The sequence below is a fragment of the Mus caroli genome, unplaced genomic scaffold (genome assembly GCF_978045245.1).
Source record: "Mus caroli unplaced genomic scaffold, Mus_caroli_1 scaffold_4, whole genome shotgun sequence".
Classification (NCBI taxonomy): domain Eukaryota; kingdom Metazoa; phylum Chordata; class Mammalia; order Rodentia; family Muridae; genus Mus; species Mus caroli.
Window position 1 is genome coordinate 45,621,519 of NW_028227259.1, and position 24,212 is coordinate 45,645,730.

At 41.5% G+C, this 24,212-nt stretch overlaps 1 protein-coding gene across 10 annotated transcripts in view; it reads left to right on the top strand.

Moving 5' to 3' along the window:
• The first annotated feature begins 3,225 nt into the window (after nt 1-3,225).
• The window catches only part of Cpeb2 (cytoplasmic polyadenylation element binding protein 2), a 56,753-nt gene continuing 35,766 nt past the window's right edge, over nt 3,226-24,212 (top strand). For 2 of the 10 annotated variants that reach the window (XM_021162087.3, XM_029478128.2), the window contains exons 1-4: nt 3,229-5,316; nt 7,552-7,842; nt 8,569-8,658; nt 14,677-14,767. In XM_021162087.3, coding sequence (XP_021017746.2) covers nt 3,694-5,316; nt 7,552-7,842; nt 8,569-8,658; nt 14,677-14,767 — 2,095 coding nt within the window. In that variant the 5' untranslated portion in view covers nt 3,229-3,693. Of the gene's footprint in view, nt 5,317-7,551; nt 7,843-8,568; nt 8,659-14,676; nt 14,768-24,212 lie in introns of all 10 variants that reach the window. The other 8 variants (XM_021162081.3, XM_021162082.3, XM_021162083.3 and 5 more) reach the window with 5 other exon arrangements.

The window sequence follows — 24,212 nt, forward strand, 5'->3', positions numbered from 1 at the left end:
TGGAGAAGCAGTAAGTTCTGATGGCTTATACATGGTACAGATTGGGACATCAAGACTGGCTTCAAGGATTTTGACCTTGAGCAAATGCAATGGCAATTTGAGGTATCTCTGAGATATTCGCTTGGATATTTAAATAGGTACCAGTAAAAGCAGAAGAGGGAGAGTAACCAAAGAGGAAGAACCAAAACTTAAGGGGCTTGGGTTTTGTTTTTCAATGATGGAAATTGGTGACTGATATATTTTTGTGCACCTGGGAATGTTTCCAAGCGAGCAGAGAGATGGTGATAAAGGGAGGAAGAACTATTGAAGCTAGGACTTGAATAGGAGGGGGTAGGTGTGCCAGTGGAGGACCTGCCCTTAAGCAGGTAGACAGGCCATCCATTGTAGCAAGTAGGAAAGTCAGGTGTCCATGGACAAAGGCAGACCTCAGGTGACTGCCTTCCTTTCTCAGTGAAAGAAGCAGTCAGGTTTGCAGCTAAAGGTAAGACTAGGAGAGAAGTTCTGATAAGAGGTTTAAGATAGAGCAGAGAGTACAATAAGGTCTTTTATGACTGTGGCCTTTTGGATTTTGTATCAATATGTATTTATGGATCTAAAGAATTGTGATTTGAACTCATTTGGATACATTTAAGCTAAAAACAGAATTCTTTGCACCCTCCAAGAATAAGGATTGCTTAATAATGTCTTTTAGTTGCACAAACATATGTGGGTTTGGGTGTATATAAAGTGGAAGCAAAAATATACATTTTAGTGCTTGCCCAGGATAGTGGGAGGGAACGAATGAACTGCTTATTTTGACTTAGGTACATTTGAGATACCAAGAAGTACAAATCATATTTAGCTAACAGAGAACAAGGAGTTATCTACATATCTAAGAAGACGGTGCTTATAACATCTAATCTTAGTCTAGCCTGAATCAACCCTTTAATTAATGGTCATAGAGTAAACATATTTTCAGATGAAAACAAGACCATAATATAGACTCCTAAAATCTGAGTTTGGAACCTATTGTAAGGCTACAAGCCCTTCACTTCCAGCACCAGCACCCACCTACACGTTACAGGAAACCTTTCTCTCTGGACATTTTCACACATGAGAAGCTCAGCAACTCCAAAGCTTTAGAAGTCAGAAAAGAACTTCCCCTCCTGTGAAAAATGGGGCCTTCCCAACCCTCTCTGAGGTGTTGAACTCGTGAGTAGAGGACATGGCAGATAGGATTTAGGATCTGTTGCACAGAAAATGAAGTTTGACCTCATGAATAACGACAAACGTGATGGCTCTTGTCCAGTTCAAGAGGGCTGTCAGTCCTTTGAAACAAAACCTTGCACTTAGAGCACTAAGCAGTCTTGTTTGTGTTCAAACACTGGTGCAGAAGGGCATTGAGGAGAATTTCAATAAGGGCTCTCTCTTCTCTGTCCTGAGCATAGACTGAGCTAGGGAGTGCTTACTGAAACTTGATTCCAATCAAATAGTCTTACTTAAGGAAAAAAAGAAAAACACAACTATATCTGTTTTTAAGACTTCGTTGGCCTTAGTTCCTTATTTTATGCTTTATCCCTGTAAAATATATTAATACTATCTAAATCTTTGAGCTAGAAATGGACATTTGAGCCGGGCGTGGTGGCGCACGCCTTTAATCCCAGCACTCGGGAGGCAGAGGCAGACGGATTTCTGAGTTCGAGGCCAGCCTGGTCTACAAAGTGAGCTCCAGGACAGCCAGAGCTATAAAGAGAAACCCTGTCTCGAAAACCCAGAAAAAAAAAAAAAAAAAAAAAGAAAGAAATGGACATTTGGGGAAAGGATGACACAGACTGGCATGAAACTTCCCTTGACATCAGCAATTCTCCTGCCCCATCCTCCCAAATGCTTGAATCACAGGCATGGACCTCACTGACACTGATAACTTATTGATAACTTTTTATTCTAATGTATGCTGCCTTTTACATATTGTAAATTAAAGGAAGCACTTCTCCAGATCAATATCTACCTTGTTTGTTAAATATGCTATTGAGACTAACTTTTAAACAGCATTCTGCTTATCAGGCCAATTTCTGAAGTATATGAATTCTACAAAATATGTTTTTGGGAAACTTAGCTTATTAATCACACATAGATCTTATAAATAAAGTATTTTCTTTTCGAAATGCTGTTCTCTTTTTACTGATTATTTGACTTGCATACTTTTGAAATAAGATGAGGAACCAAATTCAACTGACAAGGGCTTCAGAAAGACATTTACCTAACTTCCTTAAGAGAATAGTAAGTTACAACATCATTAGTCCAGTCTGAATCAACTTTCTGCAAACTGTTGAGATTTCAGTAGGTATTTCTGGAATCCCATTCAGTAATTTCAGTTTTCTAAGCACCAGGAAAACTTAAAATTAAAAACTAATAACATACAATTCTTTATTACGTTGTGTGGATCAGTTATCATTGAACTAAACAGTCAAAAGTGGCTTTCTCTGTGTAAAATGTTCCTGTGGGGAGGAATTACACGGGATTAAGTCCCCATCCAGCGCTCCTCAGTCTACATGGAAAGCCTTTCCCCTTCCATTTTACAAGCCTCAACAAGTCCGCTGCTGAGTCACAATCTCCTTTCCCCCCTGATGTGAGAAATCTTTCTCCCTTGAAAACTAATAAAGCTTCGGAAATGTTCCGATTAGAGTCTCCCGGGGGACGGAGGGAAGATAGCCAGAAAGAACTTGTAGAGGAGGAGTCCGGTACCCCTGGGTCGTGGTGACAGCGCACCCAGGGCTTGCAGCAGCGAGGCCAGGAGGAGCTGGTCTCAGAACCTACTCAGAGCTCTCCTGCGCGAGTAACCGCGCAGAGCCCTGTCGGCTCCCAGACTTTGTTCCCCTTGCAGAAGTGAAAATGTTTGCTACAAAAGGCGCCGGTGTTTCGCGTTTTACTCTTAAAAACAAACAAACAAACAAAAAAAAAAACGCCTTCCCGCGGTGGCAAGGGTGGGTGACAGCACGCGCGGCTCGCACCCGACCACAGAGCATGGGACCTTCCCAGAGCCCTGCAAGCTTAGCGCCCTAGTCCTGCTAGCAGGTCTGGGACAGCGGCACCTCACGTGACCCCCGGGGCTGGGACAGGGCGGGGCCTGAGGAGGGGGCGCGTGCGACCGGGGACAGGAGGGGCGGTTGCCCAGGAACCGTCCGCAACGCCCGCGCGTGCTCGCCTCCATGCGCACGCGCACAGTGCTCGAGACCCATTAGCCGTCTCCTCAACTTCCACCGGCTTTTTATTTTTCTCCCTTGGGCTCCATCCAAGGTCCTGGGTTGAGGGACGCGCCGCGCGCGCCCGCTGCCTCGCAGGGTCCACAACGCATGCTAATGAGGGGCGGGGCGGGGCGAGGCCCGCGGCGGCGGCGGCGCGCTCGCGCGTGCCAGGGCGCGCGACAAGGGGCGGCCCGATTGTGAGGTGGCTGCTGACGCACGTTCCGGGGTTCTTAAGCGGCGAGGGCGGCGGCGGCCGAGGCAGCGGCGGTGGTGCCGGAGCCGGTTCCGGGAGGCGGCGGTGGCCTCCGTGAGGGGCGGCGGGGCCCAAGTCGGTGCCCCGGCTCAGTCACAGTGTCCCTTTCCCATTGACCCCATCCTTCCACCACGGCCGCGCCGCCACGGCTCCCGGGGCTTTCTAGGCGGGGCAGGGGACGGGGTGCGTCTCCTGCCGCGGCCGCCGGCCTGATAAATGCGGGACTTCGGGTTCGGGGTGCTGCACACTGCCCTGCTGCGCAGTGGCAGCCCACGATCCTCGCCCGGCGGCAGCGCCTACCGGCCCTTCGCCGCCGGGCCGCCCGCCACGCCCTTCGGCCCGCTGTCGCCGCCGCCGTTGCCTGTCACCGGCTTCTCGGAGGCCGCCTCCCCCTTCGCCATCCCCTCGGGCGGCGGCGCGGCCAGCTCAGCCGCAGCTTCCTCTTCCTCCCCGCTCGTGGCGCATCCCCAGGCCGTGCAGGATGAGCTACTGCTCGGGCTGACACAGCAGCCGACGAGGCCGCTCTCGGGGGCGGCGGCTGCAGAGCAGCTCCCCAGCCACCACCCCGGCGGCGGCACGAACGCGGGTGTGACCCACCTCCTCCCCTCCCAGGACTTCAAACCGAGTCTGCACCACCCCTCCTCCTCCTCCGCCTCCTCCTGCTGCTGCTGCCGCACCTCCTCCCCGCAGGACTTCAGTAAGCGGCAGCAGCAGCAGCTGAGCAGCCAGAAGAGGAAAGAGTTGAGCCCGCCACACCGTCCCCACCCTCCGGACGCGAAGCCGCCGCCGCCGCCGCTCCACTGCCCCGGCCGCTTCAGCCCAACGCCGCCAACGCCGCCACCACCGCCCGGGCCGCTCCTGCAGTCGGCGCCGCTCGCCCAGCGCTCGCAGCCGTTCAGCCTCCCGCACACGCAGCACCTCCCGCCGCAGGACTTCGCCCCGCGGCAGCGCCCGGTCGACCTGCCCCAGCTCCCGCAGCTCCCGCCCTCGCCGCCCGCAGCTCCGCGGCGCCGCCACGGAGGCGCGGGAAGCCCTCGCCAGACCCCGGCCGCGGGCGAGGGCAGCGCCGCCGAGCCCCCCAATGCGGGCTTGCCCCCCTCGACGCCGCCGGTGAACCCCGCGCCGGGCTCCATGGAGTCGCCCAACCACCCTCTGCTCAACAGCCCCAGCACCCTCCTGCCCGGCGCGGCGCTCGGCACCAGCGCCTTCAGCAGCCTGCAGAGCCCGGACCTGCCGCACCCGGGCGGCGGCGGGGGCGGGGGACCCCCCGGAGGGGGAGGCGGCTCCGCGTCTCCCCCACCGCTGCCCGGCTTCGGCACCCCCTGGTCGGTGCAGACCGCGTCGCCGCCGCCGCCCCAGCCTCCGTCGGCGCCCCAGCAGCAGCCACCCCAGCAGCCGCAGCCGCCCCAGCAGCCGCCGCAACCACAGCCCCCGGGCTCCTCGGCTGCCACCCCGGGCAGCGGCGGCGGCGGCGCGGGCGGCTCTCTGAGCGCCATGCCGCCGCCCAGCCCGGACTCGGAGAACGGCTTCTACCCCGGGCTGCCATCGTCCATGAACCCGGCCTTCTTCCCGAGCTTCTCGCCTGTGTCGCCGCACGGCTGCGCGGGGCTCAGCGTGCCGGCCGGCGGTGGCGGCGGCGGCGGCGGCTTCGGCGGCCCGTTCTCTGCTCCCACGGTGCCCGCGCCGCCCGCCATGAATTTACCTCAACAGCAGCCGCCGGCGGCGGCGCCGCAGCAGCCGCAGAGCCGGAGGTCACCCGTCAGCCCGCAGCTGCAGCAGCAGCACCAGGCTGCCGCAGCCGCCTTCCTGCAGCAGAGGAACTCGTACAACCACCACCAGGTACGGCGTGCGGCGGTGGGCACAGGAGCGGCCAGCCCCTTCGAACGCCCCGGGCGCTCGGGCTTGGCGGCGGACCCGGGGTCGGGGCAGCGCTTTCGGGAAGGCGGGCGGAGAGTGAGTAGCTAGGGCCGGGTCCTTCCCCGGGGTGACGGAGGGAACCAGAACTGGGGTTGTTCCCTTCTGGAGTTTGTCCTGCGCTGGGCTAAGGAAACCCAGGCGGCACCTGCAGCCGCACCCGCGGGCTGTCAGAGCGGGGAGGAACTGTCAGTCTGCGCGCGGCGGGCGGCCGCGGGCTGGAGTGCTCTCGACTTCTGCTCTTTTTAATGTTTGGTCACATCTTGAAGGGTTGAAGACCCAAGGCGCCCTTGAATCTAGGTTTTAATGTGTTTCCTCCTAGATGCCTCGACATGGGTGTGTACCGGAATCAGGGGGTATGCGGTATCATGAAATGACAGCAAGCAGGCGCTTGGCTAGTCTGTGCCCTTTCTGACTCAGGATGTTTTCTGTTATTTGCCCCCAACCCGGACTCTGCCCAAGGCAGATTTTGGGTGTCCGCTGAGTTCGCTGATGTTGAGAGTTTCCTTGACCTTTAGTGGGGATAGCATTTATTATGGTGATCATTCGAAAGCCAATGTCAAGATGAGGGATTGCCATGGAACCAAAATTTGACCTTAACTGGTTCTTCTCATAACTTTTCTGTTGACCAAAGTTTTCAAGAATGGATGCTGATTAAATTAACCAACGTCACAGTTAACAGTCTATCGAAATTAACCCAAGTAAAAGTTAACAGATTTGTTGGATTGTCGTTTATGCCCCAAGAATGGGGAAATATCAACTTTTGAAGTAATACACTATTTCCCATGGTTTATATGAACAACTGTCTTTTGTGTGTCGGACTCTTCTCTTTTTAACTACAAGTTTGCCATTGAAATTGATAAATAATTTTGAATTTCCAAAGTCAAAATAGAACGTTAGCAGGACATACTGCCGTGATTTGTATTCAACTGTAGTGTGCTCCAATAAACAAAAAGAAATGGGTTTTACGGTGGAGTGTAAGAGGTCACACGGCTTTCATATGGAATTTTAGGTCACTGGAGAGGAACTTTGAACTGTGAGTCATTTAGTAGGCAAAATAAGGCCTTAGTGCACTGGGTAATTGTGCCTTGGCTCCTGGGCTGTGCTTTTCAGCTATGAGGACGGAGGAGGCTGTGTTTGTGCATGATTAAATTAGCATTTAAAACCCTGTAGTAGCATCCATATCAAGGTTTTAAAATTTTCTTAAAGGAAACATTTAACTTTATGATTACCATATTTATTGGGTTTTAGAAAGTCATAATCTATATTTTCACTGTCTAAATATTCCCAGAAAAATTTAGCCTTAGTTTATCGACAGTACAAATACTAGCAATTCCCAGGTCCTTTAAAAAAATGTACTGTGAATTTTCCATGTTTGGATGACTTAACTTTTCGTGTTATCGACTCTATATTTGAATATAATTTGCTTTTGAATGTCAATGAACTTAACAGAGACTTGCCTTAAGATTACTAAAAATAAGCAAAGCCTGTGGTTGTTTATTGTGTATCTCAGTGGATCCACCTATGGGTAGCATCAGATAATTGCTTAGCAGTTCAAGGATAATTAAGTGAAAAAAAAGAAAAGAAAACTGGAATAAAATACCTCAAAAGTTAAATTAACAATTCAGGAAAATGAAGTTGGGTTTTTTTTGTTTTGTTTGTTTGTTTGTTTGTTTGTTTGTTTTTCTCCCTATACTGTGTCCCTGTCCCTTAAAGGCATCTTCAATTCATTCTTAATGTTACCACTGTTTTTTGTTTTGTTTTGTTTTTCCAGAGTAGCCCAAACTGTTTAGAAAGCCTAAGGTCTAAAAATTTTGCTCCCATAGCTGAGGTCATTAAGAACATTTAACTAATACTAATTTAACTAGTAGAATATTGGTTACTTTAAGGATTTTCAAGGCTAACTTCAGCTTCAAAGTATATTTTTAGTAACTATCATAAGACATCACTGCTTTAGTAGATAGGAGGGTGAAAACTTCCCTAATTCGAAGTAAACAAGATCAAATAGCAAGATCGGAAGATTTCTTTTTGGAAGCCCCTTAAGAAATATTCTATTGGCTTTTGCGTTTCTTTCTTTATGGTCTCATTAAATTCATAGTTCTAAAACTTGAATTATACACTCTCTAAGGGCTGTAATTTAAATAGATATATTTTCCTCAGCCTCTTCTGAAACAGTCTCCTTGGAGCAACCATCAGAACAGCGGTTGGGGCACTGCGAGCATGTCCTGGGGAGCAATGCATGGCAGAGATCACCGCAGGAGCGGAAACATGGGGATCCCAGGGACTATGAATCAGATCTCTCCACTGAAGAAGCCGTTTTCGGGTAATGTTATAGCACCACCGAAATTCACTCGCTCTACTCCATCACTGACTCCAAAGTCTTGGATTGAAGATAATGTGTTCAGGACAGACAACAGTAGTAACACACTCTTACCCTTACAGGTAAGAATGGTATGTAAATATCCTCATTTCTAATGTTTATCTTTCACAATAGGAAGTGGGGTGGTTGGAGGCATCAGTAGCTGTATAGGAAGATTAACAAAATTAACGTTCTAATTTTTAAGCATATCATTTAATTATTAGAGGGTAAAATACACAGAGGAAACAAAGAATTTCTCTGTAAATACACAATGAATGGGAATAAGCTTCCGAACATTTTAAAAAGCTATGTTTCTCTCATACAGATTGAAGCCTTTAACTGGCAGTTCCTTAAAAGTGCTTGTTAGTTATTTCTAAATAGACAAGCAAAATTTGTCTTTCTGATTATATAGCCAAGATAAAAAAATTGTAACTGCAGTTGTGCATAGGTTTTTCTGTGGTCAGCTGTGTACATGTTAGATTATTCTTAATACCGCTGTGATTGTGGCACAAAAATATTAGACTCTGAATCTAATTTAAATTACCTCAGTGGTTCAGTGACTATAAATATAGACATATGTGTATATGTGATTTTTTTCCAACTGATGATGGCCTAATAATATTAATGGAAATCATTTTTCCAGAACTGTTAATATTTTGTGATTCTTGCCAATGAGATTCAGTTTTTCTCAAAACCGTTAAGAGGATGAACAAAAATTTAAGATAGTTTGATTGTTTTTCATTTCTATTTTTCTTTTTCTTGGGTGGGATGGGGAAGAGAACTGTTCATTTCTGATGCAAACTTCTATGCTATTGAAGGTGAGATCTAGTTTGCAGTTGCCAGCTTGGGGCTCAGATTCACTCCAAGATAGTTGGTGCACTGCAGCCGGAACATCCAGAATAGACCAGGTAGGCTGCACAGTAGTGTGTGTTTCTCAGGATCGCGGCTAGGAGTTTAGTATTTACATTATGAGTAGGAGTGATCACTTGCGTTTCACTTATGCCTTTTAAGCATATGTCGGAGATTATTAAAGCAATTTGAGTTTTTCAATATCATTTGATCTAAACTCTTCAATATGTTTCTGTTCAAATTTAAAAGATTTGTAGTCATATTTTGAAATCATAACAAATGTGTTTATTACAATGAGTTTATTATGTATCCAAGAGCACCTGACTTTAAACATCATTCAAACTAAACAGATACTGTCTTTCTTTCAGAATTATCTGCATTTAAAATACAGCCTCATATGTTTATTTAACATCCAGCTTTACATTTAATGTTTTAAGAAATCTTCCAGTCTATGTTTGTCATGAAGTTTGATGCATTTGTTTTGCAGTATATCTCTGAATAGCTCCTTTTTTATTTAGTTTTTTTTTTTTAACTTTTATAAAAAAGCCTTATAGTATAGTATTTTTACTCTATACTTTATTATTGCTTTTATCCTACAACTTGTCTTCAGTATCTTTGTGATTTAGGATGCTATCTGTCTTTCTGCAGACTGAATGTGAATGTATACCGTCCCAGGTGATGGGGATTACTATAGGAGGGCATAGAAACCCCAGTTCTCACATATGAGGGAGGGGCTTTTCCTAGAGATCCCAAGTCTGACCTTCATTTGCAAGTTAAGTGAGTGGAGCTTTGTAATCCATAGCTGAGGCTCTTCCTCAAGTAATGTAGCAACGTGAACTGATTTTTACCAAGATTGTATAGGCAGATTAATAACAAGACATTTTATAGCTAGCCTTCCAATCTGGAGGACTAGTGCTAACTTGAGTAATCAGTCGATACCTACTGCTGTAGACCAGCCCTGCCTCTTTATCAAAGTTGTCCTGCCAGGATCTCAGCATAAAAATAGTGGTTATCTTGCGGCTTTCAGCTTGCTGTCTTGTGAATGTAAACTCGCCACTCAACTGCTTCTGCTTCTCTTTCACTCAGTCCCAGTTCACTTGTGTTTGGGTAGCAGTGTCATAGTGTTCAGATTAAATCTGTGATTGCTGAAAAGAAGTTAGGTAGAGAGAGAAAAGCGATTGTAATTATTTTGAAGGTGGGAAAGGAAATATTGTTCAGAGATGAAGTGTAAGTACAAAAGCAGTGGGCCCTGGTACCAGCATACAAGCAGCCTTTACAAGTGTGGGGTGGGCGGGTAGGCTTGAAGTGTTGATTGAGTTGAGCCCTTGCCACTAGAGTAGGCAGAGGTGATGGTGAAAGGGACATCTTTAGACTCACTTCTGGGACTGAGGGACTGACTCTGGCCTTCCTACTTAGGCTTCCAAGCAACTGTGCCTCTTTGTAACTTGGGATTTTAGATAGGTCTCCCTCCCCCCAGTTTTGGCACTTAAAGATATACGTTCTGGGAAACTACTGAGCAAGTAGTGTTTGTACAGCAGTGCTGTGATGCTGTGATGGCGAGTTCAGTGGTGGATGAAAATAGATGACTGATGCGAACTGAAGTGAATTAGAAGGCAAGGCAATCCAAACCTGAGTCATCTTCTTACCTGTATTCTTTACCACTGGTTATGGCTTTTATCTCTAGGTCATAGCCTCGTCTATAAAGAAGGACCTTGAATTATACCGTGCAAAACCTTTGTAGGCCAACTCTTACACAGCCTCTGATCTGTTTGGCCTTTTCTTTTTTTCCCTGGTCTCCCAGTTCTCCTAACACTGACTGTATTGTTTTTTCAAATGATATAACAGGCTTGGGAGACTAAAGCCTTGAATTCAGACCATGCAAGTATATATATAACCTTATTGCCTTCTTTAAGTAGTCAGTCATTATACTTCTGTTCTGTTTCTATCTTTCCATAAAAGTGTGTGGTGTTTGGAGTTCTATAAAGCACAACAGAGGCTAGGTAAACTGACACTGGTAACTCAAAATAAATGTGAAGTAACTCCTCAGTATTCAGAAAGATTAAAATATTTAGAATGATCAATTACATTAATATCATAACTGGTTTTTATTTTTGTGATCATACACTTTTTGTTAACAAGTACATTATTTTAAACAACTTATTTCCTTTAGTCTGAAATGAATCAGGTCTACACTAAAATAAATTACAGACCTAATATCTTAATTAAGGATGCTTCAGCCATGACCTACAACAAGATTTGAATATGTAATTGAATGGAAGAAATATTTTCAAAGGTTAATTTATGTCATTTGTTTCAAGTAAAATTTTATGGATTGATTTTTTGTTTTTAATATTTTTATGGGAAAACTTCAAATTTAAAATATTTTTAAAGCACATGTAAATTATGTCCATTACTGACTTTAAAAATTATTGTCATTTTTTTTTTTTAGTGTGTGTATGTATACTTGTGTGTAAGGTGTGTGCACATATGCACATGAGGATGAAGAGGTGTCATCCCTTGGAACTGGTGACCAATTAGGCAAGGATGACTGGCCAGGGAGTCCCCAGGCACCCTCCTTCCTCTACCTGCCCAGCTTGGGAATTACAAGAACTCCCCACCATAACATATTTTGCATGGGTTTTGGGGTTGTACCTCATGTTTGTGAGGCAAGCACCTAACCAACTGAGCTACCTGCCCGGTCCCCTTAGTAGATCTCTCTACTGACTTCTCTCAAGCTAAGCTTTCTTATTTGTTTTTCTCTTTGTTTTTGAGAGTAAGCTGCTACTTTATAGCTCAAGCTGGTCTTAACTTTGAGGTGTCCCTGCCTTTATCTCCTGAGAACTGAAACTATAGTAGATGTGCCCAAAATCCATTAATTTGAAAATGCTTTTACCATTTAGTAAGAAATCATGCTTAAAACTGTAACTTAGTAATTTCCTCAAAATAGAATTTTCAGAGATGTTTTAGAAAGTATGTTCATTTGTGAATACTTAAAATGTTTTAAATCAGAGTCAATTTCCTTTTAAATAAGGTTGTTTATTGTTGATATGTGTCACTTCTGCAGTACATACATCCTGAGAAACCTATCAATATATATTGGTCTACAGCTTGCTGGGCCGTTTTCAGTGCTGGATATTTGCTGTACATCCTGGATATTACCTTGAATTAATTGGAAATATTTTTTACAAATCAAACATCCAAAATGATATAATGTAAAATAAATCACATTTTGGAGATCTTGTTTTAGGAAAATATGTCACTTGACTCTTGTGAGTTCCCCTGAGAATCAGTGTGTGATAGGAGAGTAAGGCCAGTGTGTCGTGATACAGTGGCCTTGCTGCAGGGACCCTGAACTTCAGAAAACAGAGAGCTTTAAACTCACACATGGCCAACAGTGAAGAAGAATGCTTTTTCCCAACTGTGTTTGAGCAGTGGGTGCTTTCCCAGGGTGTTTACTGTCTTAACTTTAAAGTTAAAATATAATATGCCTGCCTTTTTCCCATACAAGCTTGTGGCTAGAGTATGGGTAAAGAAAGATAGTAGTATAAACAATAGACTTTAAGAAGCAATGATAGGTTTTTCAGTTATTCTATTTTTATCTTCTTACTATGGGGCTCTATTGCCTTATTTCTGTAAAACTCCACTTAATTTATTACCAGGTTGCTTTTGTACTGTAGAATAGACGCTTTATGGATTTGTCCCCAGAGTCTAATGTTCTGAAACGTCCTAGTGATTTTCAAATAGCCATGCAGTGATAACTATAAGATGCATTGCCATGATTTTCTGTGTTTGTTAGTCTGTCAGGATTGCTGTGTGCATCCTTTATTGCTAAATTGCCTCAAGTCTTCCTTATAGTTTTAAACTGGTGACAATTTAGTTGAATAAATCTTTTACTTAGTATCCTTATCTTAGAAGGGCGCATCTTTGTTTTATAGCTGAATGTTCATCATTAAATGTGATTTGTTTTAAACTGTCTCTTGAAAAAAATAGTTCTCAACTATAACATGGATCCATTCAGTAGCTAGAAATTCATTTGCTAGCAAAGCTGTCTTGGTATTTGATACTTGCCCCAGTTTAATCAATTAGCAGGTTCAGGAGAGGGTTGGATTTAGTCCTTTATAATTACCACTTTAATAGTAGTCTTGCCACTCAAACAGCTCAACTTACATATTTTATAGAGATTTTATGGCAGAGATAAAAAAGTATTTAACAGACATTTGAGAGCTAGATGTGTGATTAGAAGGAACCCAGCTTTAATTACTTTAGAAGTTTAGTGGTAGGATCCGGAAACACAAACACATTCCTTGTACACACTGTAGAGTAGAATCAGAGTCAGTGGAAATGAAGACATTAGTAACTGTGTTGGTCTTGTTTGCACAAAGGTCATCTTCTTCTTCTTTCTTCCACTTTATGTCATTTATTGTTACAGTACTTTTGCTTTTTTTCTACAATTTTAAGTGGCCTATAGGCACCATTTACTCTGACACGGTTATTTTCTAGAAGATGGAGACAGAGTAGAAAGAGGTTCTGTGGTGTAGAGGATCATAAAGCTTAATGCTGTTTATAATGTCTGGCCAGTAGCTTCACTGTTACCTAAGAACTGCTGAAAAAGACCCAGGAAAGGTGCAGCAGTGTGTACTAACCTGCCTTTCATCGAGTTCTGATGCATGTTCAGTTTTGGATAGCACTGCTATATTTCATTGCCTCTCTTTGCTTCGCCCCCCTTACCACGTTCACTTGTTGTAGTGAAGAGTGCTGTAGATGGGTATGTTGTGTGTTGAGGATCTTTCAGTTAAAGCTCACTCATTGGGTGGTGCTTGGTGATAAAGTTAGAACATGAGCCTCCTCTCGAGCGTCTTTGCATCATTCAGTGTTACTACTCACCCTTCCTAATTCCTTGATAGCACCTTGTTTAGTCTGCAGTGCTGATTCTGGCTCCCTAGCTTTAAAAAGCATACAACCCTAGTTAAACATCAAAGGGGAATAAATAAACAAACCTTATGTTTCTCTTTAGCTCTCTAAAGACCTAGTTCTGAATGTTTGTTGGTCCCTATGGAAAATGATGAAAGCTATAAACTTTTTAAAAGAAAATAATATATGTAAATTACCTATGGGTACATAAAATCCTAGAGACTCCTAGTGTCACTTGAATGTGGATCCAGGTTAATCAGTGCTGGATCAATTTTGAGAGTTTAGGGTGATCTATCCTGCTTCCCCCATGTGTACATGAATTTGTGCATTTAAGTATATAACATACAGTTGGGAAAAGACTTCCAGACTCTTTGGAGGCTATGGGCCTTAGCATGTTTAGCTAGTTTCCCATATATTTCATTGCATATTCATTGAGTATATATATAATTAAATATATAGCACCAAAGAACTCAGTGCTTTCAAGCAAACAAGGGGATTGTGCTTTGAGCAAACAAGGCTACTGACAGTACAGAAGGCAATTCTCGGTTGGGGATGTGGGAATGTGAGCACCTTTCCTCTCCTTCCTTTTGCCTGCCTGCCTTCTGCAGTGGAGCTGGGAGAGGGAAACTTGTAAACTGTGGAAGCACGTTGGAGAGTGAGAGTTGAGTGTAAACACACTAGACATTCATCCTTTTTTCTGATACTACTGTCTTACAGAGTTTAGTGTATAGGCTGTTTATGCATTCATTGTTTTACAATTTAGATGACTAAGTCACTTCTAAGTATCTGATAGATGTTTAAAGTGTGGTGCAATTGTTAAATTCTTCTCCAAGATAATTATTTTCCAAGTGCAAAATTTTATCTGCCTTCCTAAACATGAGAAAAATGTGAAGCAACTGAAAAAGTGTTTTTGTGCATAATATTTGTAAAAATGATCAGAGATTATTTCACTGCATTCAGTTAATACTGCCAATGAAATTACATTAATTTTTATATATTTTAGAGGTGAATGTGTTTTAAGTATCAGTATTTTCTTGGGATACAAGTTAAATGATAATGTATTAATAAATTGTTCCGTTTTATGTGAGAAAGATTATATTATATAATGTTTTTAACTTTCTTTAAAATTACATAGATCTTATATCTTTTCTTTTTCTGTCTTCCAGGATCGAAGTAGAATGTATGATAGCTTGAATATGCACTCTCTGGAAAATTCCCTTATTGATATCATGAGAGCAGAGCACGATCCTCTCAAGGGTAGGTAGCATTTTATAGCTTTGATTTCATACACATATTGGTTTGACTGCTTATGGAAAATTAGCACTTATATATAAACTAACTGAAATGAAGAAATTTCATTAACATTCTTACTTCATACGTGTAATTTTTCTGTCACTTGTCTGTTTTATTAGTGGTGAAAGTCTTGTAATTGAATCCCCTTGAGGAAAGAGAGGTGTTAGTTGTCTACGTTTTAGCTAAAGTTTCTATTGCTATGATAAAATATCATAGTCAAACAACTTGGGGAGGGAGGAAAGGGCTTATTTTATCTTAGAACTTTAGTACATCACAAGGGGAGTCAAGGCAGGAACTCAAGACAAGAACCTGGGCGCCTGGATCAGAAGCAGAGACCTTGGAATAGCACTGCTTGCTCGCTTGCTTGCTTCTCATGGCTTGCTCAGCTTGCCCAAGGATGACACCATCAATAATGGGCTGGGTCCACCCAATCCATCAATCCATCAATCAGCAAATTTATAGAGGCATTTTCTCAATTGATTCCCTATTGTCACAAGAGTCTAGCTTGTGTCAAGGTGACAAATCAGTAAGTAGCCAGCAGAGTAGTGTATTGTGAATTTACCAGTATACTAACTGTTGTGTCTAGTTCAGAACTGCTCCTTGGCTCAGAATCATGAATTTCTTTTTTTAAATCTGAATTTTTAATCTAGAAAGGTAATTTTCTTAGAAATGTTTGCCCCATGGACAACTTTTTGTTGCCAAGTAAGTTAATAACATCAATGGGATGTCTAAGAGTCTTACTCGGGTCCTTTTGTCTTCCTAATCCTGTCATTTTAAGGACTGTGCTATTGTTGGTATACACTAGTGACAGTTCCTCAAATTAATAAGGTTATGCTTTGGATTGTTTCATTGTTTTCTTATGGGTTTTGTTGATCTTTGCCTCATATATTTTTAGGCTCTCTGTACGAGGTCTTGCTCTTTTTCAAAATGAGTATTGCTTACCTCGGATCTTCCATTTCAGAATAGAATTTACACTGGGTGTGGTGGCACATGATTTAGGAGACTGAGGCTGGAAGATCACCAGTTCAGTGCCAGCCTGAGCTAGGCAGCAAGACTGTCTCAAAGTAAACGCAGGCATACAAGAAAGAATACAATTGTTAACAGCTTACAATTAAGAACTTCATTAAAATTCCGTTTTCTTTAGAAAGAAAAACTCCTAGCACAAATTCAAGATAGTTCACTGTTACCATAGATGAGGAAAAGCTTTTCCTTACTTATTTCTCCTGATCTTTCTTAGCAAGGCTTCTGGAAGATGCTAGAGAAAATGCCCATCGCCACACTACTCATTTTCGTGTTTCTTTAGCCTAGGCATCCTACAAAGTAGAAGGGCATCTAGAGAGGCCAGGAGGGAAATGCAGCAGCAGCAGCATGTGCTGAGAGCAATGACTTCAAAGTTAAAAGGAATTCATTCAGTTTGTTAGGAAAGGCATCTTAGGCTCTGAAAAAGAGAGAGGATTGAAGTCCTGCAAGTTTTAGGGATCACCATGTTAGCCAGTTTCTGTTTCTAACTGGGATAATTTATTTTTCATATTTATTATGTCAAGAAAGGGAAAAGAAGCTTTAGGAAAACATCTCCGCATCGTATAAAGACATAAGGCTGCCTATGCTGCCGCTGTGTAGCTATCAACACCGTTAGCTGAACACTTCTGCTTGATGTCTTCCTCCTCCAGCTGCTGGCTCATGCCACTGGTTCCTGCTTAGCATGCCTTTTCTTTCTCCACACTTTGGGACCACTGCCTTTATATGGGGGCGGTGATGCTGGACCTCTACACGGTCTGTCTAAGCAGAGCTATGGCAAACAAAGTAAGCAGCTGGGGTACCTGATGTGATTATTGTTTCCCCGTCTTTCCTTCCCTCGTGTTCAGGGCAGCGCCCAGTCTTCTCTTGTCTTTTTATCTCAGAAAATCATTTCCGCTGCTTAGGACACAGACTGCAAATGTGTTTCTCATAAAATGTCTCCTGGAACCAGTATTTGCTTAGTCTTTCTCAAGAGATCTACCAATAGACAGGATTCGGAGAGTGCAAATTTCAAAATGAGCTCCTTGTTCTCTTTCTATTGTAATAGGAGATTGTATTACTTGTCTAGTGCTGCAGAACAACTCAGAATTAACTTAAAACATTAACAATAATCACCTTTCTTACATAATCTCTAAAGGTTAAAATTGGGGAACGACTTATTTCTGGCTAAGGGTCTTATGAGGTAGCATCCAAGAGGTTTGTTGATCCTACAGTGTGACTGACCTCTCGGTTAGTCTGAAGGAGTCCTTTCTGTGTGATTAGAAATTTAGTGTAAAGCTACTGAAGAAAACGAACCTCAGCTCCTTGCCATGTAGACCTCTCCACAGGCCTGCTTTATCCTTGTCACAGCATGGCTGCTGGTGCTACCTCGTCCTGTCCCCAGCCCCTTGCTGCCCAGAGTGAGTGCACAGATCGGTGTGAATGTCTGTGTCCTAGAGCCGCCTCAAAGTGGTTCTGATCAGAGATCAAGTAGTTGAGTCGGTGAATAGAATGTGAAAAGTACTGCTCTCACTAAGGTCACTCACAGAAGCAACCTCTCAGCCCACTGTCATGGAAAATTCTTTGCTCTAGCTCCTTCCCTTTCCTAGCACCCATTTCAAAAGTTAAGATGGAGGTTTTTATGGTCTAGTATAGCAATAGGAAAGCTCTCTCATCTTGTTAGAGATATGCAGATAGTAAATGGTGGCAGCCAGAGATGGCGCTGACTGTGCCAACTTTATCCTTTGCTGACTGCACTGTGAGGATGTATACTGTGAAGAAAGCCAAGTTCTCTATCCATGTGCAATGTATAGCCTTCTGGGGAAAGATACCAAACTATAAATATATAGAGGAGTTGGAAATACCATGGAGGAGGAGTAAGATGTGTAGAGAGATGGTATGTGGAAAGTTATCCCTAACTTTCGTGTGGAATAAAGGCAATTCTGATACAAAGCTGGGGTAGAGCAATGAAGAATTGTTGGGAGAAAGTGTTATTTCATGGAGAGGCATATATGAGATTTTAACTTTTGGAGAACTGAAAGACTGCTCTCAGCTTGTTGTTGAGGGCCACATGACACTGTTGGCTCATTCAGTGTTGTCAGACATGTGCTGTCCTTTGCTGGGGAATCAGAAACACTAACACACTGTGATGTGCTTTGCTCGGCCTGAATGCTTCTGACCCAACTGCTTTATTTATGTGCAGTGTGATCTCTCTGCTGACACACTATTTCTAATGACGGTCTCAATGCTAGGCAAACTGCTTTCTTTCCAAAGGAAGAATAAGTGTGGAATTTTAAGTGCCTAAAGAAAATCACGCTTGCCAAGTAGTTTCATCATTTTACCATTTTATATTTGCATATTTACTTAAAATAGTCTGTGATCTTTTTATGTTTGTGTGAGTCAGTTCATTCCCCTTTAAACAAAAGAACAAGGCAGATCATTGTTAAACCCTCCCTCCTCCTACCCCCAACAATTTGTAAAAAAAAAAAGGTCTTGCTGTGCAAGCATTTAAACACAGTGCTCTCCCTCAAACTGTAAGAACAAAAAAAAAAAAAAATGAATTTCAGCTCATAAAAATTGACTTAAAAACTATAGGGAGAAATACAGTTTGGGTAACAGTTCCTGAGATGATCAGCCGCAGCTGGTCATAATGACTTTCCCACTGTTCCCTGAATAGTTCAAGAAAACATGAACTCAGAATGGGATTTTATGCCAACAAATATTTTAAAGTACATGCTTTTCAAAGGATTTTTTAAAAATGAGATTTTATTACCTAGTATCAGCTCTATTACTCACTGATAAACTCCCATATGTAGGGCTTTGGAAGCAAGAAGCCTTGCAGACTTTAGGGAGCCTGCCTACCCCTAAACTATAGGAACCTCTTAACTGTTTGTGGAATACCAGATTTGTGCTCTCTTCCCATTTTGCCCTCTTTCCTGGTGATTTTGTGAAAGCGAGTAAAGTGCAAAGGCAGAAATAACTTAGCTGAATCTGAAGCCTCTGGTGTGAGAAGTTATATTCCGGAACTTGGGAACTTTTGAGTGGAAGAGGCTCTCCAGATTATGTCAGGTCCACTCTCCACAACTGTGTAGTTCATTAAAAACACATTGCTAGAAACTCTGGGATAGGAGAGCAAGGGCAAAAATAATTATGAAAAACTGGAAATGCTTAGTGCATTTCTTTATTAAAGCAAGATAAATTGATACATATCAGTGATAAACTTGTGAAACAGTTTTATGGATTTCTGCTACAAGGCCCTGCCTTATTCCCTCTGACAGACAACCTCAAAATTGACTATGGTTTCCTACAGTCACCAGTGATTCCTGGTGCCAAACATTTTACAATTACCAAAAGGGTGTGGACTAAAATCAGAAGATTAAAAATCCAAAATCCCAAATATTACAAAATGTAAAACTTGATGCTTTACACAGAAAATTTTACATTTCCTCATATGTCACAATCAAAATATAGTTACAATAAAAATATTGTACAAAATTATCTTTAAACTATATATGTAAATCATAATTTCATATTTGGATTTATATATCATATCAAGAGAATGCATTGTATGGTTTAATATATAAATATTAAATATTTTTAAATTCAACAATAAATCCAGTGTCTAAAATACTTCTGGCTTCAGACATTTTAGTTTCTATACTAGAATGATTTTTTTTAGAAAAACAGAAAACAAAGGAAGCTGATCTGTAAATCCTACCTCTTGGAAGATCGGAGGCAGGAGTGCCCTGTGAATTTGAGGCCACATTTGGGTTATACAAGAATCCCTGTCTAAACTGAAAACCAAACCTATAAAAGGAAAAAAGAAAGATCTGTTTTCTAAGTGGTGTGATTTTTGAAATTCATTTGTTTTATGAAAGAGTGCATGATATTCTCTTATTCCATTGGCTTTTTCTTATGACCATGGGCTTTTTCTTATGACCATTGGCTTTGGTAAGGAAAAGGAAACATACAACACATACACATTTTCCTAAATGCACCCTGACGCTGAAATAGTCATTCTCATAATAAATGTGGAAACAATATTTTATCACATAGCTTATTTTATCATAACTTATTATTTTATCACATAGCTACTCAGAACTGAGTTTATGAAAGTACGACTTACAAGACTTTGGACTTGTGTTCTCAGTGAGAGGATCTATAGTCTAAAAGGGGAATGAGAAAACTCTGTGAAAGTTCTTGTCAGAGAAAACTTACTTGAACTATAGCAAGAGTAGAGATTTGAAAGTCTTATTTCCTTATAGGTAGCTGTCTCTGTCAATAGCAATATTTGAGAGCATGGATGCCCTTATTTCCTTTAGGCATCTTTGACTATTTAGGCAAATTCTTGAATTATAACACTAGAACTTCATTTTTCAAAACCAAAGCCTTTTCATACAGAAATTGCAGTGCATTTGTGCCAATTCAGATACATAATATTCTTTTGAAAGTCACTTCATATCTTTCTTGTGATTTAAAGTAGAAGTTTTTATCTCTGAAAGTGGACAATTTAATAAATTCTTATATATAAAACATACATCGCATACATAATTTATAATGCTAAAATGAAGTACTTGGAAATATTTGGTATATAAATTTTGGCTTATATGAGGAGCAGTATCTTAGAATTTTTCCTTCAAAAGCATAATATTTAATCTCTTAAAGTATTTTCCACCACAGAAAGCCTTTACTCATTAATGGAAAACTAGAAATGTAAATTTTAATACCACCAGCAGTAATGCAGAGTAAATAATACTGGCATTTAACTGTGTAGTTTTTTTCAGTCTTGCTTTTCTATGTATTACTTAAGGTATTTGCAATCTTCATCATCTTTTCTCCAAACCTTGTAAGTGTTTTTAAAACTAGGATGTATATGTACAACAGTTAAAGTGAGATATGGCCAAAAACTTACACTCCCTTGTCCTTCTTCCACTTGGAGACTTTTGCATTTTTTAGTGGATTCCTTATTGGGTTGTTTCGTATTTCTTTAAGCTTTTAGTATTATGTTTTGATATCCTGTAGCTTACCTATCCTTAGCATTTCCACTATTCCGTCTTCATGGTTATTATAAAATATTTAATATAAATATTTATCATTGATATATCACAAGATGCATCTGTATAATTATACAGCTCTTTCAAAAACATGCATACACATCAGGTAAGCATGCACACAATTTTATTGCATGTGTCTGGGGTATCCCCATAGTCCTGGGGAGCTAAGCCCTGTGATCTTCATGTCCTTTCCTTCTTGTAATCTTGATGATTTTTTTTTCATTTTTTCCTTTTATTGCCAATAGATTACTTTTTCACATAAAATATATCCTGATTATGGTTTCCCCTCCTTCTACTCCCAGTTTCTTCCTACCTCCCCACCCAGCCAGATCCACCCCATTTCTGTCTCATTAGGAAACAAACAGGGTCCTAAGGGAATATAATAAAATATAAAATAGTATAATTTGATAAAACAAGAAACTAAAACGTTGGAGTTGGACAAGACAAACAGAAGAAAATGAACCCAAGAGAAGACAGAAGAATCAGAGACCCACCTGTACATACACTTGGGAATCCATAAAACAATAAGCTGAAAGCCACAATATATCCAGAGAAACCATGCCGTTGTCTTTTTTTTTTTTTCTTCTTCTTCAATTTTAGAGCCTTTATTAAATCAGAAATTTTAGCCAGCTGGTCTTTCTGCTTCAGGAAAAAGTTCATTCATGAGCTTTAAATCTATCTGCATTTGGCTTTTGGTGTCCCTCATGCCAGCAGGCCTCCAGGAAAGCAGGCAGGATTGTGGGGCAGAAAATACGACACAGGGCATGGGGTGCAGGTTCCCCCATGGCCTTGTCTTAAGATACCTAGACCTTGTTTTGCTAGGCCTGTGTTACAGTAACTTCCCACCAACAAGATGTAAATTTTGAACCTTCGTATATACAAACACACTGATTTTCTTTGCAAAAGATGACAGAGCAGTTAGAGTTATACTTTATCAGTTTGGGATATCCCAGTATTACTGTTTAATGTTTTATCCTGGTTCCTATCAAGTATGATACTATTCTGAAGCCTGTTGCATGATTGTCTTCTCTTCTCTTCTCTTCTCTTCTCTTCTCTTCTCTTCTCTTCTCTTCTCTTCTCTTCTCTTCTCTTCTCTTAACTTTTGAACTCTAATATTTTTCATGCCTGCAGACCAGAAGTTTCATAATAATGCCTTATTAATAGGTCACATATTGCATAAATGCTTTGCTCCATTTTGCTTATTTTTTGAGTTCCATATTGGTTTGGATCCACAAATAGTTGTCTTCTTAGAATTTGTGGCTTGATTTCATTTATAATTTCAACTCTTCTATTACTAATATAAGCATTATTAGAATTCTTTCAAATGATAAACCTACACTCATGATCTGTTGGATTTTTGTTTTGTTTTTGTTTTGCTTTGCGTTTCTTTGTGTGGTGCTGGGACAGAGCACAGAGCTGTGTGCCCTCACTGTCTCACCACCGGAGCACTGGAAGAGATGCTCTCATGCCACGTGACTGCAGCTTTATGACCCTCCGAGACAACGATTTTCAGAATCTTGCTAATACACCTTTTAACCTTATTTGATCTTAGTTACCTGGTGGACACTGTTATGTGGAGACTATTTAAGTTTATATTGTTATCTATGTTTTCTCTGTCTTTATTTTTTCCCCTTCTGCTTGTTTTACTCTCATGCTGGAAGCTGTTCTAAATACTGAGCCCGTTTATTGTCCGTACTTCGAAGTAAAATATTAAAGTGGGAATGGGAAGCTCTGCGCATGCAGTTAGCTGTAACTGGTAGGGACTGCACTAAGCTCATGATACTCAGAATGTCTGTACTTAGACCTTTCATTGTGGTCTAGGGAGCAGACCTGGGTGTAAGTCTAGCTCTGTAGTCCTTTGTGAAGAAACAGAAAGGTGGCTGTGTATCTGTGAGGTGATGTTAAAAGTTAACAGGCGTCCATTGGTGTTGCTGCTTTCTCCTCTGCCTTCAGGGTTAGCCAGAGTTTCTTAGAGCAGATTCTCAGCAGTCGTCTGCTTGCTTCCTGATGACGTTCCCCAGACACAGAGTCAGTCGCTTGGGGTTGTGTTTTCAGTGATTTACAGTTTATAGAGTCAGTTACACTTCTAAAACTTACAGATTCAAAAAAAAAAATGTTAACATGGTTCTCCTGTGATCCATTCCATTCATCTTTGCCCTGGTGAGCCATTTTAGGTGATTCACAAAGCTTAAAGAGGCAAATAAAAAGTCCTTGGTCCTCCATGTTTAGATGGAAGGCTGTAGTTTCTAGTCAACTTGTATTTCCTAAGCAAGGAAGCTTTGGCACCCTGTGTAGCTTAGATTATATTGTGTGAAAGACTTAGAGAGTCAAATGTCCTTCATTTATTTTAACTGTAATAACTTCTTAGTTTGTTTTTAAATATCTTTCAAATGAGAGAGACTGTGTCATGGGAAAACTGGCCATGTATCTGTTTGACTTTGCCATCTATGGAGATGTCAAGCACATAGAGGCACAGTAACTATTTGAAAAATAAATATTTTCCAGTGTCTTTTTAGTACTTCCAGAATCCTAGCATAAGATATTCATGCATGTATAGTAGCATGTATCATTACAGTTAGGGTTTTATATATTTACAGTTTTTAAATGAAAATCTCATGAGTTTTTATCTGTACTTATTTTCACAGGATATGCTAAGTAATTTGATTTTATGACTACATATATGCACTTTGATCTATAGTCAAAAATTGTCAGTCAAAACTGTATTTATGATACCAAATCTGCCAACTCTCAGCCAAGCCTACTTTATATTTGCCCAGGGCATTTACCACAGTGTTTTATAATGTGTGTAGGGCTTAGGGATGTAGCTCAGGAGTCCAGTCTTGCCGAGCATCCCCAAGGTCATGAGCTCATCTCCTGCACGTGGGAAAATGGTGTCGAGTATCTCACGTGGAATGCTGTACTGAGAGCAAACACTGGGATGGTGGGATGGTAGATTTTTTTTCTATTTGCTATTTTTATTTGTTATTTTTGGTAGCCATCAGCATTATTTTCATTTTCACAAATGCTTTCATGGTAGAAAGTTTATAGCTATTACCTCAACTTGACTTTAATATTCTTTTTGTGTTAGTTTTAATGTAATAACTGTAAGCCATTATCTTACTAGATAACTTAAGACTTGAGTTTAGTGTTTTCTTTCTTGTTTTCTCTTAGTTATACTCTGCTTGGAACCATTATAGTACATGATCCTTAGTATTTGTTATATAGTTATAGTATAGAGTGATGATTGAACGAAGACGTAAAGCATCGCTTGGGTAGATGAGGGTGCTATAATAGAACTTGATTTAAGAATGAGCACTTAACTCTAGTGGATATTGATTAGCTAGAAGTCAGTGTTCTTT